At 42.1% G+C, this 16132-nt stretch overlaps 2 protein-coding genes across 6 annotated transcripts in view; one reads left to right on the plus strand and one right to left on the minus strand.

The window, feature by feature from the left end:
* Positions 1 to 9: 9 nt before the first annotated feature.
* Positions 10 to 3984, minus strand: mbt (serine/threonine-protein kinase PAK mbt). Its single transcript, XM_069051018.1, has 2 exons — positions 1505 to 3984; positions 10 to 1244 (listed from the first exon to the last, which is right to left on the minus strand). The coding sequence occupies exons 1-2, from the start codon at positions 2309 to 2311 to the stop codon at positions 372 to 374; spliced, it is 1680 nt and encodes a 559-aa protein (XP_068907119.1). The 5' UTR covers positions 2312 to 3984; the 3' UTR covers positions 10 to 371.
* Positions 3985 to 4158: 174 nt separating this feature from the next.
* IP3K2 (Inositol 1,4,5-triphosphate kinase 2) overlaps positions 4159 to 16132 on the plus strand; it is a 43594-nt gene continuing 31620 nt past the window's right edge. For 2 of the 5 annotated variants that reach the window (XM_069051012.1, XM_069051013.1), the window contains exons 1-3: positions 4159 to 4377; positions 10351 to 10476; positions 11611 to 12607. In XM_069051012.1, the coding sequence (XP_068907113.1) occupies positions 4367 to 4377; positions 10351 to 10476; positions 11611 to 12607 (1134 nt within the window). In that variant the 5' untranslated portion in view covers positions 4159 to 4366. Of the gene's footprint in view, positions 4378 to 8939; positions 9090 to 9122; positions 9157 to 10350; positions 10477 to 11610; positions 12608 to 16132 lie in introns of those variants that run through there. The other 3 variants (XM_069051008.1, XM_069051007.1, XM_069051009.1) reach the window with 3 other exon arrangements.

Genomic DNA, 16132 nt, shown 5'->3' on the forward strand with positions numbered 1-16132 from the left:
AACACAAGATTAAAAAATAAAAAGTGTATTATGACACTTGTCGTATATATTACAGTGCAAAGTCGTACATTAAAATAGCTACCAACTGATATATTTAACAAGCCTACGAACTAAGACAATAGATGAAAAAGGAAACACCCAGTATATAAGCCTTAAGGCACTACTTGGACGGCTTAAAAACAATATAATACTGGTCCGTTTTTGGAATCATGGGCACAGTCAAAACAGATCGAAGATTCATGAGTAATGAGAGAGCTCTCTTGTTGTTACAATTAATATTTGGTATGACTTAAATGTTAAATGATGCGAGAAAAAGATGCACTTACCTAAATAAATATCAACATATATGCAAAAACTAAGTACAAAACGATTCAGTAATTAGAGTGTTTGGCGCCTCTCATCAGCGGCACCAGAAGCGCCGGTGGACCGGCTTGCCTTAAGAACGGATGCGCCAGAAGCTCTTGCGCCGTCGCCCTTTGCGCGGGATCCCTCACCAACATCCTGTCGAGGAAACTCTGCAACCGCGGCGATACTTTGTGGCCGTTCTTCAGTTTGGGCGGCGGCATCTCTCTGATCCGCCTCATGGCTTGCAGTGGCGGCTCGTTGAAGAACGGCGGTTCCCCGTCCACCATCTCTATCACCATTATCCCCAACGACCAGATGTCCACTTCCGGCCCGTACGGCAGCCGACTGATCACTTCCGGCGACATCCAGTACGGCGTCCCCACCAACGACTTCCTCTTGGGCAGCTCCTGCGACACTTGGGCGCAGAATCCGAAGTCGGACAGTTTGACTCTGCCGTCGAGGGCCAGCAGGATCGAGTCGGATTTGATGTCGCGGTGGATGACGCCCTGCGAGTGCAAGTAGGAGAGCGCCTTGAGGCACTGCTTGCAGACGGTGGCGATCTGTTCCTCGTCCATCCGCGAGTGGGTGACGATGTCGGTGAGGGCCCCGCCCTCCAGGAACTCCATCACCACCCAGAGCTCGTCGTTCACCAGGTAACTGTCGAACATCTCGACCACGTTGGGGTGGTGGTAGTCGCGCATTATCACCACCTCGTTGAACAGGAGCTCCCGGCGCTGCTGCTTGCGCAAGTCCATCTTCTTCACGGCGACTTGACGGCCGGTGTTGCGGTCGTGCGCTATGCACACCGTCCCCGTGGAACCCTCGCCGATTTTGACGAAACGTTCGAGATTCTCGCGGGGGTCCTTCGAAGACACCACCATCTGGAGGGCGGCGCGGAACTGAAAAAACTCTCGTCAAAATCTCAACTACCCACAACGTATACTACCGCGATTAATAATTTTTTTACGATCGTTATTAAATAAATCGTTTTATTACTCGATCATATCGAATCGCGCGCCCTCTGGCGACTCTCACGTCAAACTAACGATCGACGTAAACGTCAATTCGATTCGATTCCATTTAGTTAATTTGTTTTCATCCATATGAGAGGTCACAGGGCAACAGACTTATTTGTTCAATAGTTAATTATTGATCAAACCTGTTCGTGGGTCAGCCTTTGTTCGTGATGCTTGGTCGTCGACGTCTGCGCCACCGCTCCTGTCGCCCCGTGATTAGGCACCTGCCCCCCATTTTTCAAATTCTGGTTCTGGTCATGCCTGATGGGGTATCCCGCTTGTTGGAGGCTCTGGTGGGACCCGTGACTCGAGTGGGAGTGCGCCCCCAATTGGGAGAGTCCCGCCGACGCCATAGACCCGACCGGGGAAACCTGCGGGTGCTCGCCTCGCCCGTAGCCCCCTAGATACCCCTCCTGGACGTTGCCGTTTAGGTGCGGGTTGGGCACTTCGTGATTGCTGAGGGACCTCTCCGCCGGCGAGCTCTCCCTCACTTGGGGCTTGCTGATGCTAGGGTCCCTGCGCATCGACGTGTACTGGAGTATCTGCTCTTCAGGCACTGCCGGCGGGACGTTGGCGTTGTTCCTGTGGTCCCTCCGGAGTCGCGGGGGGCTCGACGACCGCAGCGAGTTGGACCTGGCGACGTTGGATGTCTTGGGGAGCGCGATCCCGTTGGGGGTCTTGTTCTGGATGCTCAACCGGCTGTCAGATCTGTGGTCTCCTCTCACTATCGTTTTCAAGTCGAGTATTTCCGTCGGGGTGATCTCCGAGGGGTCCACAAGCGGCAGGGGGCGATTCGTCGACTTCAGTATCTGGTTGTTGCCGACTATCGACGCCCACTGCAGCGGCAGCCCCACGTAGCGCCCCTCGCGCTTGTCGAAGCCCGTGTGTACGCGATGCTCGAAATTCGTCGGGGGCGAAATCTGCGGTTTCTTCTTCTTCTTCGAGAACATCTCGATCGATCGCTTTCGTGTCGCAGGAAATCTCAAGTAGGTTGCTACGCCCCTTTCCAGCGTTTTTTATGACCAACGGTAATAGTGTCAACACACATAACCTGATCGGACGGTTTGTTTATTTGATACGTCACTACGCATTTTTGCCGATGCGCATCAACCGAATCACTTGCACCGGCACCTACAACCACAATCTCAACAAATTTGGCGAAATTAAACGCGGAAACGGCGAAAAATTCACGAAAACATCGTCGCAAAACAGTGCTGTTTTGGTGAGTGATTGCAGCGCCACTGTTGGTGACTTTCACAAGCGTCCTGGAATTCGGACTGCTGCCACCATCTCCCATCTCACGATCCATAAATCTCATTAGATAAATCCAATTAAAATCAATCGCAACTTTGAATATCTGATGATTGTCGTCAAGAGGACAACTCGTTTATCATTGACAGCCAGTATCGAATTTTATGCAGAAAGTACAACAAATCTACGCAAAACGAGAAAAAAACCCATACAAGTAAAAGTAATAAAGAACCGAGTGATGTTTTTGTTGTAATTATAGTACGCCAGACTCATGCCATTAAAGTTTTTATGCGACAAGCACAGGTCAATAGATTCAGTAACGTAGAATTTATGGTTCTGAAATGTTATTTGTCATTTATTAGTCTAAATAACAATTTTTTAATAGTTATGGTCTATCAAGGTCTACGCTTGTATTGTAAGCAGTGGCGTAACTATGAGATCATAACGGGCTCGCTCAGGTCAAGTGAGCCAACATTTTTAGTCGTTACACTTTTTAGATAATTAACACAACAATATGAACTAATCTGGAAAGCGTGATTTACAACACTCGTTACCGATAAACCAAATCAGTTTTGGCACAACATTCTTGTTATTTTTATCTGCGATAACAGACGCAATCAGGTCTATTGCCTTGTTACACTGCTTAATTACATTACGTCGTGTTTTGTATACACGTTGCCATTAACTGAAACAACTTCTTCAAAAAACATTAACAAGCAAGAGTTTGGAACGACCGATCAAAACAAACATGTCAACAGTAAATACCTAAATGAAAATGATGAAAGTGGTGGTCTGATTCTCGTCACCGTAGAGATTCTCATCCCTGCGGTAAATTCTATGGGGTGCAGTTTTGTTGTACTCTTCTCCAAGTCAAGGGAATTTCGTCTCACTGCATTCAATCTTCTTCCAAACCAAAAACCTGATAAGTGCATTTTTAGGTTATGTAGTCGTTTGTGATTCTTGCAACTGAATGGTGTAATTATTGATAATCGCCGAATAATTAAACCGCTGGCAATGAAATGTCTCCAGAGGTGATGAAGATTGCTGGGGGAGATCTTTTTTAAGGGGGGGCTGTCTTCCTCAGCCCATGTGGCGCCACTGCTGTAGGTATTAAGTTACCGAAAAATACTGAATTACACGGTCGGATGCGTCCTACAGTTTTTCTGTTAGTCAATAACCTTCCAACAGACGTCACTAATGCAATAAAATGAAAACAAATCACTTTATCATTCTATAAATAAAATTAGAATCGCGCTGTAACCGCGTTAATCAATTATTTGTGTTAACCTTTGGCACATGTTGTGCCTGATAATCAACGGGATGAACCGAGGATCAAGAAAATTTCCTCTTCTCGTACGATGACGTCAAATGATTCTTCTCGCTTTTTGTTTACGTTCGATTGTTTCCCATTATCTCGATTATTATATTGCTTGTATTAGATACGTACAATAAAAATAAAAAAAATAAACAGATTGTCCACAAAATTAAAAAAAATATGTGTGCGTAATTAATATTTGTTCTGATAGGGGCGGTCGGGTTCAATAATTTTTGTGTTTTGAAAGAATTTGCTGGTGGCGGCGCATGCGCCGGTCAAAAATGTGACAGCCCAATATTTTTCTTTGCTCTTTAGTCCATTAGCATTAGTTGACGGTCGGTGTTGGTGCTGTACGTTCTGTGAAAGTCTGTGCGATCTGTCGAGTACAACGTGACCGGATGGCAGAGCCACCGTCCCCAGTTAGCTCCCCGTCGCAAAAATGACCAAAAGGTAGAGATTTTCGCCGCCCACGGCACCGACCGCCGCCGACCCTAAAACACGGACGCCGGCACCGTCACTGATTCGTTTCGTTTCGCGGCGGCGACTCCCGCGCCTTCAAAGGCCCCGACGTGGGGCCCTAAGACCGACCCGATTTTTTTATCTGGTCGCACATACCAATTCCTGCCGACAAACACATCGAAGGTCGTTGTTTACCTGCGAAATTCAAATGAATGCAATATTTTAGAGCGAGTAATTACATTCCAAATACAGAAATAAATTAAGTGCCTCCTGTTAGGTCATCACTACAATATTGTACGTGAAAGTACCGGATATTGCTGATAATGTGCCATTCTAATCTATTTATATCGTTGGTGGTTAAATTGCCGCCCATAAAGCTCAGGAGCGGAGTCGCAGGACCAAGGCGCAAAAAGAGAAACGGTTCTTGTGTGGCGGGTTTTTTGCCGGTTCCACCAGGAAATCCCGCACGTGCTCGGCGATGCATGAAATGCATCTATGTGATGTGCTCTAATCCTAGGTATTGTGTACAGTTTACATACCTAATCAGGTTCAATGACACACTGTTAGGATGACGTGAATCTGGTGCGAAACGCAGACGGTGTACACCCCCCAGGAACCCGTCCAGTATCCTTTTTGTTGTGGTTTTGTTTTTGTGTTTCGTGCATCTGCACCAGTTTGGAATTGTAAAAAGTGAACGGCTAAAAATTGTAAGTGCGCAAATATAAAAAAAACAACAACATCGTGTTCAATTTGTTTTTCGCAAAATTGCATTTAAAGTGTTCGACAAAAATAATTGTGCTAATTGCAATTTTTGCAATATGTGTTACGCAAATATACAAAAATAAAAGGAATATTAATAATAATATGTAATTTATTTAAACGAGTATTAAACCCCAATTATAAAAAAAATAATTATGCAATATCACGCGCAACGTAAATATAACTATTATAAAATAAGTATTATACTTGGCTGTAGAAATGAATGTATATTGTACAGTGAGGACATAAAGAAGTTTAACATGATGTATCACGTGCTGTTTGTAATTTCAAAGTTGACAGCGACCCCAGCGCCATCTTTGCAGTTTAACGCTACAGTTTTACGGCAAAAAACGGTAACATTAGATTCTGTTTTTGTCCTATGTCTGTATGTTGCCTGGTTCAAAAGTTAGAAGGGGAAATATTTGCGTCAGCAGTGTATATTTAAAAATAACATATCTATTTTGGAAAATTAATAAAGACATAATCTGGATCAAAATGTATAAATTGATAAGCATCTGTGGCTGATGCTTATCAATCTGGAAAAGTTATATATAGTTGAATTTTTTTTAATAAACAATTGTCAAAACGTTATCTTGTTGGTATGAGCCAAACTGTGATTTTCATGATAATACGATTGGTCACATTGAGTGTCAACATTTTTTTATGTAACTGAGCCTGCGCCCTAACGAGCGAGACTTTATTTCAAATTCGAAAAGGTTTCTCCTGATTTCTCATTAAATTTGTTTTGAAAATGAATTCACGGAAGAAAGGTTCCGGAAGTGAAGTGAACATAACCTTAACCATGATTTGGTGTCAAATTGTTATACAGCTGGTCCATATGTCCAAATTTTAGGGTGGTACAGTATGGTTTTTTACTTCATTTTGACACTGACAATTGTTTATTAAAAAAATTTCACTATAGATACATACATAGGTACATATATGGAATAAAACTTGAAAAGAAAGATTCAAACGTTTTCTGAAAATGTTTCGCAAATTTTGGGTTTTCACAGATTATAACCAGAAACCAATAGAGTGAAATATTACTGATCTGGATATACTACAAACGAGAGTTTAACAGTTTCACCTGTGGGAAAGAACATTTTGTTGGACATTTTCTTTTCAGAAATAGAAGGATTAAAACGCTGTCATTTTGTATTTTTTACCCTATATTTCCCAGAATACACATATTTTGTGGCTTGTACAGGATGATTCAAGTTTTACCGCCCGGGCGAAAACACACACTTCTAATCGATTTAAAATTCAGGAATGATTGTGTGACGCTGTAGAACATTCTGTAAAAATTTCAAAATTTTTAATGAAACGAGTAAGTGCGTAACCGCTACATTAATTTACACAATTTTTCACTGAGTCCTTTCAAACATTTAGGAAAAATTTGATGTCATTAAAATCATGAAAGCATCACCGGTTTTTGAAATAAATGGAATTCGATATTAAAGTGCAAAATTTAGCTATGATTTATTATTAAATTGGGCGGTCAGTTCAACGATAGAGGTTGCCATGGGTTATTTATGGTACCCTTAAGGGACTAAAGAATTACTAGAAAAGTTCTCAACAGATGTTGCCCAACAAAGAGGTATTTATTTATGACACTGCAGCTGTAAATCTTGGTCATTTTTCGCTGCTAATGTTAAATTTGGAATAATTCAAAAACTAATCCTTTTCTTTTGATGCTAATTTCATAAATATGTTCTTTGAATTAATTGTGAATTATGAGCGTGCACGGAAAAATTTTTTTTTTTTGGTAAAAACCTTTTTTTTAAATTTTATGGCTCTGAATTAAGTGATACGGGAAAATTGATTGCACACGTTTGAAGGCTTACATGAAGGGAATGTAACCCTAAAGTTTCGTCATTTTTACTAATTTTTTAATAGGGTTAATCGTCCGGGCGGTAAAACTTGAATCACCCTGTACAACGTTAAATTTTCATGTGATCTGAATAGTTTTCAAAAAGTAGGTTAAATAATCCAAATATGGCCAAGACTGTCACTTTCGAAAATACTATCTTGTAAACTGGCTTACCTACGAGTTCGTATATTTTGCTGTTTTTATTTTATTTCAAACAGGAAAAAATTACATTACGAAACTTTTCAATTATCAAATTTTTCAAAACAGAACCTTTAGGAGATTTTAACTTAATTTGAAAATATCTTGATTTATGTTGGTGGAAACACAAATATCCCTACAATCCTATGTAGTAAGAAAGCGAGACAAGTTGGTAGAACTGCAACGACAGCTAGATTTTGCCAAATACGAGTAAATCCATCTCCTTTAGAAAAATTTTATCTTAATATGATGCCCGACTAAAATTATGTTTTAATACGGTGGTTGAAAAATTTAAAAAAATTAACCTAACTTTTCATTTTCCCCCTGCATCAAAATTTAGCAACGTTGCCATGTGTATTTTCAATGTAAATTTCGGTGTTGGTGTTGGTTTTTATTTTAAACTACGCCAAGAAAAAAAAATAGATATTTTTCCAGTTGGTCAAATTATTCAACAAAATTTATGACTTCGTTTATTTGATTTCTAAAAACTTCCTGTTTTCTTATTTCTAGAGCATGGAACTAAAATAACTATAGCTTTACAAAAATGCCATTTTCAAATTTAATTTAAAGCTTTTAACTTTCCAAAATACGAATTTTTTAGACCAGTTTTACGACAAATTACATACATTAATTCTTAAATGATTAATTTTTAAAGTGCGAATAAAAATATGTAATTACAGATCATTAATATATATTTTATTTTTCACTTTAAACGACATAATGCTTCTCACCGGTTTTCAATTTTATTTTAAAAAACAAAAAACTTGCCGATTAAAAAGATGAACAATCGAAGAGTTTGATCTGTTACGAGTACAATAAAAAAGTTATAATTTTTTTCTCCGTATTAAAAAAAGTGATGGAATAAGAAATTGTAGCCTACCACACAATTAAAAAAAAACTCAATTTAAACATCGCAACACTTCCTTCAAATCAGGACGTTAATCAGGATCTTAATACAATTTGATTATGACAAAAATAGCCATTTTTTTTCAATTGTGCCGTCAAAGAGCTGCATTTATTTTGAAAAATCATCAGTGAATCCTTTCGAGGTTCGCTACCCACACTCTACGCCACTGTTTTCGAAAATATGCAAAGTGAACATTTTAAACAATCACATATTCATGTTTTTCAGTCAGTTATCAAATTTCCCAAATGTGTTATTTCCCACCTTTACAGTTCGGAACTTCAAACAGAATTCGATAACCTAATTAGAGGTGCGGTTTACCCGACCTTGAGCAAAGTGATGAAAATCGCCTCAACACAATCCTACTGGTATTTAGCGCGAGTGGTAATCGCTTCGATTATTTCACATATGTATCTTGTCGTTATGGAAACGGCGGTTTCCTATCGTGATTTATCTGAATGAAGCAAATAGCGCGAAACGATCCATATCTAATCGGCTGACATTACATGTCATGAATATATGTAATAAAAAAAACCGTTTTGCAACGACCGCAACATACCACACACTTTTCCCAGAAAACCGTTTTAATCTGCACAGCAGGAATGAAAAATTCTTTCACGGGAAATCCGTTGGAACCTGAGCCACCGACGACTTCCCAATCACGAATAATAGGTCAAAGTTTTGAGGAGGCATGACCTGACATGCATGCGGTCCGTACATGGCGACGCATGAAAAATCGTGCACGCACGGTATTCGGTTTGATTATCTGGTACGCCGCAATGTAGCAATTTCATCCCGTCAGTCTGTTATTTTGCATGTTTATGCATAATTGTGCGACTTTTTAACGCTCTAATACAGTCATTTACGCAGATAACATTGTTCACCTGAGATATATGTCTTTATTGCACCTCTTGAGCAAACAGCAGCACTTCTGGATAGTGATCCGCGACGACGCGACGTGCCTGATCGAATGTGAGTACTAATTCGTGTGTTTTCTTCTTGCAGGGTGAAATCCGGATGAATTCGACCACATGGAGTGGTAAGAGACGACTTCGCTGCAATATCAAACAATTCGACAATAATTCACCTCACTTCCACGGTCAGGTGGTGCTTTTGACATGTCAAAAAGTACTTCACGGTCGTTGGTCGTCGACAAAAGCCGCCGCGGCTTACTTACCTGACGACTGTGTTAATACTTGTTTGTTTTTACTTAACGACCGTCGATTGTCTGGTGTTTTCGCGGATCTCGCCGAAAAAAAAACCGACAACATAATTCAAGCCGAGGTACTTACGGAACACTGCTGACGTCAATCGTAAATGGTTTTAATGTAATTGACCCAAGAAGAGCAAAGTTTGTGGGCGCATTGCTTTTGAGACCGGATGACATTCGGTGGTGGGGCCTTCGAGGTACCACTTTTAATTGGCGCTTTTTGCGGTTATTGTTGTTGGTAATTGAACGATCGGTTCCTGGACGGTTTGCGTGGTTCGAGAGTCGCGGCTGCTGACCTGGAGATTCGCACCCATTACCGTTAAGTGTTTTATTGGTACGCTGCAATATCAACGCCATATATGCCCAGAGGTTCGGCCGGATTGAGGCCAATGATAACCGAGCAAGGCCGCCTCTGCACGGTCAACGGAACGAGACGGTATTTAGGCGGACGTAAGGCTCGACTTTTCGCGCCCAAAGACCACATTGTGAAAGTACTCCCGGGAAAAAGTACCAACAGCGCGACCACAGTGGTTTCCGAGCGTTGCTGCAAAGACCACACCACACAAAATACGCACTTCTCGAGGTGCTGGTGGTCTTCACGTCAGTACCGAAGTGGTACCGAAACCTCGTTTCCTTTCCGACATGATTTGCGACGATCTGTCCACACCAACGAGTTCCGGTTGCCATATCTAATCGCCCGTTTCTAGACCATTGCTTATGGGACGTCAGTTTCCGGCGCGTTGCAAATTTCCTGGCTTCTTGACCCCAAACCACACGAGTATTTTGCTTACGCATACTTGCACCGACAATGCACTAACTGTATTTGCTTTGCCATCAAGTTGAAGCGTCTTGTTTGTCTCTACAGACGCAAAGAAGCAGTACTCGTGACTGTCCGTGCTCCAAAAAAGTCACTCATTATTAAATACTTTTGATAAAGTTCGCGATAAGACTACAAATCACTGAACAAACAGCGAGCGGCCATAAAAGACGCGAGAGGATGTAGGGTAAATAACGCTGGTACAGTTTCAGTGGCTTCTGGACCCGGCGCGTGGTAGAGAGCTCGACGTCTCCGCCTTGGCTAGTTGAGACGACGGGGAGCGCGTCGAAGGACCACCACTTCGTGGACCTCCTGGGGGATGAGGTGATGGCGAACGAGGACAGTGTTGCCAGACCCATCGAGTGACATTTCGGTAGATCAACTCGGAACTTTTCGGTAGGTTTCGTAAAAAATCGGTAGATTTTTTAATTTCTTGGCACTGGACGTATTTCTTGTAATAAAACGCCTTCCAGTAGATTGAAAAAACTAAAAAGCAATATTCTATGAAGTATAACGTTGGAAAAACTTGCAAGAACTTCACGGTTTTTACGTAAACAAAATCGCCGTTTTCCATTTAATCCTAGAAATATTGTCATAAAACCATACATATTACATTATTAAATTTTTAATTCATTATTTCATTTCTTCGAAAAGTTTCCACGTACAACATACTTACTACATAACATGATAATTTTCCGGACTTATATGTTCAGAAGCATTATGAACTGTTTCATATAATCTGTTTTCGTTTGTTGCAGCAATTTGAATTTTCGTGTACGTTGAATATGTAAATTTCCCTTACTGTGTTTAGTCAAACTTTACTTAATTTAAATTGTAGCCGTACATTATTTGCCATTGAACCATTATTCATGGAATTGATTATTAAACCACGTTTTTCGTTACTTATATTATTATTTCTTCGTCTCTGACGATGATTCATACCAATTGTAATTACATAATGTAATGTGTAATTATCACAATATAAAAGTTAATTGACAAATAATGAAACACATATCACAATAAAGGAATTTATTCAACAAATCATCGCTTACTAGCAAAATAAATGGGAAAATAAATTAATAAATTGTGAAACACAATTGGCAAAAGGAGAAAAGCAAAAAAAAAAGAACAACAAAACAGCTACAGTCATATAATTCTAAAGAAATACGTTCAAGTCCGTAACATGTAGAAAATAACTAAACATAAATAAAAGCTACACTTTCATACCCTCGACAACAGAACACAAAGAAAGCGGGGTAATTAACGGGATCACCCTTTCGACTCCAGGAATAACGGCACAAAACAAAACGCCTTAGATGTTCTCTTATAGAAATGAAGTAAAAATGTTAGATTATGAAAATTTTTTTGAGTAACTTTTCGGTAGATTTGAGGTTTAAATCGGTAGATCGGTAGATTTTATGCGAATTCGGTAGATCTACCGAAAATTCGGTAGATCTGGCAACACTGAACGAGGACCTGCGCGAGATCATCCGAATCAAAGCGGAGAAACACCGGGAGTACTACAAGAGTCTTACAGGGAACCGCAGCGGCGAGCTGGCGGTTTCGCGGGTCGACGAAGAGATGGCGCCTCAGGTAGCGAACAACGAAGAGGCGTCCGACGATGGTGGTTCGAAGGAACGCGTGAAGCGACAGCGGCGGACGGGGGTGTACGAGATCAAGAACTACCAAGACGGGACGATCTTCCAGAGTGTGAAGCTGCTGCGCGAGAACTACATGGCGATGCTGCATAGAACGGTGGAGAGTTTCCGGAAGGAGGAGAAGCGCGAGGAGTCATTGTTGTTGCCACCGACGAGCGGCTACAGCACGGGGGCGAGCGATGACGAGAGGGAAAAGAACTGGGAGAACAAGAACAAGGTGCAGCGGTGCGGGAGCAGCGACTCCGCGATGGGTCACAGCGAGGACGAATCGACCTGGAGAGAGAAGAAAGAGACAGACTGCGAGCCCTACAGCTACGTCGAGCCGGTGAAGAGCCCCTACAGCCCGCGGGGCTCCATCGACCACGACAACGTCCCCAGCCGCACCCTCATCGAGTCCCAGTTCGTCCCTCTGCCTTTGGACCGGAAGTTCAGTGACTGTGTTAGTGACAGTGACTATCGGAACGACAGCCGCCGCCAGAGCTGTTTCACGGACGACGGTGACGAGCCGCCGCGATACCGCTACTGGAGAACTCCCTCGGTGGTGGTGAGCGACTACTCGGACGACATCATGGGGCTCACCCTCGAGGACATCGAGTACATCCGCAACCACCGCAAGGAGAACTCGTCGTCGCCGGATTCTAGTCTGCACAGCTCCTGCAGCAACCTGAACTACTGCGGCTCCACCATCAGCAGTCTGGAGTCCGAGTACGTCCTCAGGAAGCCCTTCAGGAAGTCCTCCAACTGCTCGACGTGCTCCACGCTCAGCGACGAAGAGGGGGACGGCCTTCTTCCCGTCAAGAAAGAGGTGAGAGTTTCATGTTTGTTGTGTCTTGTGGAAAACTCCTCTCCCACGCCCACGACAATCACGTAAATGACGTCTGCATTAAATTAAACGATTTGCGTCAATAAACACTCCTACCTGACTCGGCCTGGGGTCCTCAAACGACACGCATCATCGATGCTATCGCACTCGATTCCGCTTGCGGTAGGTTAGGGTCGCCCATTGCGTCGCTCCTGGGTGATAAACCCGACGTGCGACCGCCGAAAACCCACCCAAACGGAGGTGGGACCGCCGCAAAACCAGCCTCGACGGTGTGGGACCGCTGCAAGTGCTGCTCAGGTGAATGTTATGCGGTTCTTTTGCGAGATAAGTTTCTCAGAGTCAGCCCGTACTGTCTTGCTCGTAAGCGACATACTGCGTTGAAAATGCGAATGACGCTGCGCATTTCTCCGGGATTCTATTCAGATTAGAAATTTTCACCGAGCCGGAGTGGCATATAAGGAAGGAGCGACCATAAATCTAGATGATAACTGGAATTCGGAATTAAGAAATAAATTGTAACGCTCCAGCGCTGCGGTATTTTAAGACTTCTAAACGTTTCCGGGAACAAATTGTCCAAAGACCAACCAACACGCCAGCCAAGTTTGGCACGATTATCTACAACCACCTGTTGATACCAAAATAAATAGAACGCAGACCTACACAAAACGCTAGGAAACAATCGATCAATGTGATCATTTTGTAGTTGAATCCGTTAATTTACTTGGTAATTTAAATCCTTTAATTTGACCATCTCTAATGTCAAAAGTCAATTAGATTCTCTTGGAGGTTAAGTCGCAAATTTGTGTCACATGACTTTGGCGTTTATTTCCATACTGGATCATTCTGTCGGCGAATTATTGGGATACTCAATAAATAACAGTTTTTTCGAAAACAATCGTTTCATTCGCATTTGCGAATTGATAAACGAGCACGCACAACAATTATTAATATTTAGAAAGTAAAAAATCTCGTGGACATACCTTGAAAACCGAAGAATCCAGTGATGGTCGAAGTCGAGTTTCATCAGTTGTATTTTTTCTTCCCACACAATTTTTCAATATTATTTCATCAACGAACTGATAAAACTCTTAATTTATTCGGATTTTGTTGATTTAAATGTTCCACTTTGAGGTTAAAAAACACCCGCACCCGCGCCAACTTCTCGCTGGTTGTTTTGTTTTTGTTGATGGTTTCATTTTGACGCTAATTAAAATTTCTCACTTGAAACGAAAATCAGCATAAAGTCAACAAAAATCAACCTCTTTGGACTTCTGGGAGAATCAGTTGATCCGAAATTGCAACGCAAAAATTCGGTTTTTATTGTTTTTGTTTTAATTTTACCAACACTGTCAACGACTCAACGCTAATTTCATTCGTGTTTGGGGGGTGAGATTTTGTTAAGTTTATTTTGAAGGGGGTTGCTTTATGGACGATCGGAGTGTCGAAAGAAGGGTCGTTAGGGCGCGAGCGAGCGTACCAATCCCTTCACCTTGTTGTGTTGGTCTAATTTGCGGCTGCAATTTTTTAGGTTATGTTGTTTAATGTCCAATTTCAAGGTTTGAAAGCGGGCGAATGGGGCCGCAAAAAGTGCTGTAAGTACATTATTCGGTTGCATTGTAAGCAAATTCGGCCTGCACCTCCTCTCTGATAAATCTTTTATGCGGCAAGTTTTTAGCCCGGTCCCGCCACTAATAGGATTTTGATGGTCCATTGTGAAGAATGATGCGACTTTCGCTAATTTAATTTGGTATAAACGAGAGAATTTATTGTCGGTCGTAAACATGGCCGTTTCTGCAACGCACATCCAGTTAAAAGGACAGCTCGGTAAGATATGCGTCGTGTGCAATATTGATAAAAGACCGCGATCGACCAAATTAGGAGTAGCATCTTGATTTACTGCAGCCGATAAGCGGGATTTAGTCGGTGGAATGGTCGATGCAAAAAAGTTGCGCCACTTTATTTATTGTATTTACCTAATGCGACTTTGTCGGTCGAGGCGGTGGGCGTGCATTTGTGGGGCGCATTAAGCATCCGATTTTTCCTCCGCCCGTCGAGCGTAATAATGGAGTATATTAAAAGTTGCATCATCTTAATTGGCGTTAATTAAAATAACTCTCTTGTGCTTAATGGGATCCAGCCTCTCACAACTAGCCAAATGAAATTCGAAACTTTCATTATTGCACTATAAATCATAGCGCAATTTGGCGCCCAGGGTGACAACTTAACAAATCCGACTGGATGCAGGTGGAAAAATCGCCTCCGTCGCCGTAAATCAATATTCTTGTCATTGTTGGCCGTTGTCGAGACTTTTACACCTAAATATTTATGAGATGCTAACGGGTCTCGATTTTTCCGCGAGCACTTCCAATTTGTTCGGCGCAAAACCGCCGACGACGGCCCCAAAAAACAATGGACCACCCGACAAGGACTTATCTCGCTCCGAGACGTATTTATATGCGCGAGGTTTACCCAAAGCCGCAATCTGACCATTTTTATATTCAAATAAAAAAATAATCATTCCATCGGCGTCCGCCTTTATTGGAGTAAACGGTACGCCGGTGACGGACGCTCCGGGGCCGCCCCCGACAAGATAAACACACCGTAATTTATTTCGATGAATGATTTATCACGGGAAGCGAAAATCGGATTCGGCACGTAGTCAAAACCGAAATTGGCCGCGACCGTTGGGTGGTCCACCGCAGCGGAAAACGACGATTTTTCACGTAACCCCCGTGACAAACACTCACAATACTACCGCACAATGTGTAATTTAAAACACAATTAGGGCTAATACGGAGGAACCGAATTGTATCGAAACGGCCGCTCTAATTGCCAATTATAATCAACTGTAACGTCGAATTTATCGAGTTCGTTACGCCGAACCCAAACACGGAATCGTCCACAAATCATAACACCGAATCCGTGACAAGACTGAATCAATCAAATCCTCCATTTATATTTGTACACTTTGAAACTTATTTCCTTTAAACGGAAACCTTCCCCGGAGACCAACACGACTGATTTATTACCACAGGCCCCACGATTAATTTGAAATTGTGCTTGATTTTAACGTAATTTATCGAACATTTCAAAATGTCTTTTTTCTCCTGTCCACCTGTCAGACTTACTTAAAGTATTACTATTTACAAACTCTCAGAAATTTTAAGGTTGTGCCATGACAAAGTGGGCAAAGTACCAACTCCACGCAGCGCCAACGGCCAAACTCGGAACTAGTCCACTTCTTCGACCGTTTTTTCTACTCCACCATATTCCTTTTAAATCCGACTCGATTCGCATCTAATAAATATTAAGGACCCGCTTCTTGGAACAACCATTGATTGACGTTTTCCATTTTGAAATATCCATCCAATCGCCATTTTTTTCTCCGACAGTGTGCTGTGACACATACCCATGTTAAAATCCATTCGTTTTTCTAAACTGTTGAATATTTTACGAATTATACTCCCAGGGACTTGTTTTTTTTTTAATGAATTTTTTAATAATTTT

The sequence above is a fragment of the Tenebrio molitor genome, chromosome 6, assembly GCF_963966145.1.
Source record: "Tenebrio molitor chromosome 6, icTenMoli1.1, whole genome shotgun sequence".
NCBI lineage: Eukaryota > Metazoa > Arthropoda > Insecta > Coleoptera > Tenebrionidae > Tenebrio > Tenebrio molitor.

Excerpts from the sequence above, each read along its gene's own strand:
- mbt (XM_069051018.1), bottom strand. The coding sequence starts at position 2,311 with ATGTTCTCGAAGAAGAAGAAGAAACCGCAGATTTCGCCCCCGACGAAT. Across the intron at positions 1,245-1,504 it reads AAAGGCTGACCCACGAACAG|TTCCGCGCCGCCCTCCAGAT; the intron begins GTTTGATCAATA and ends GAGTTTTTTCAG.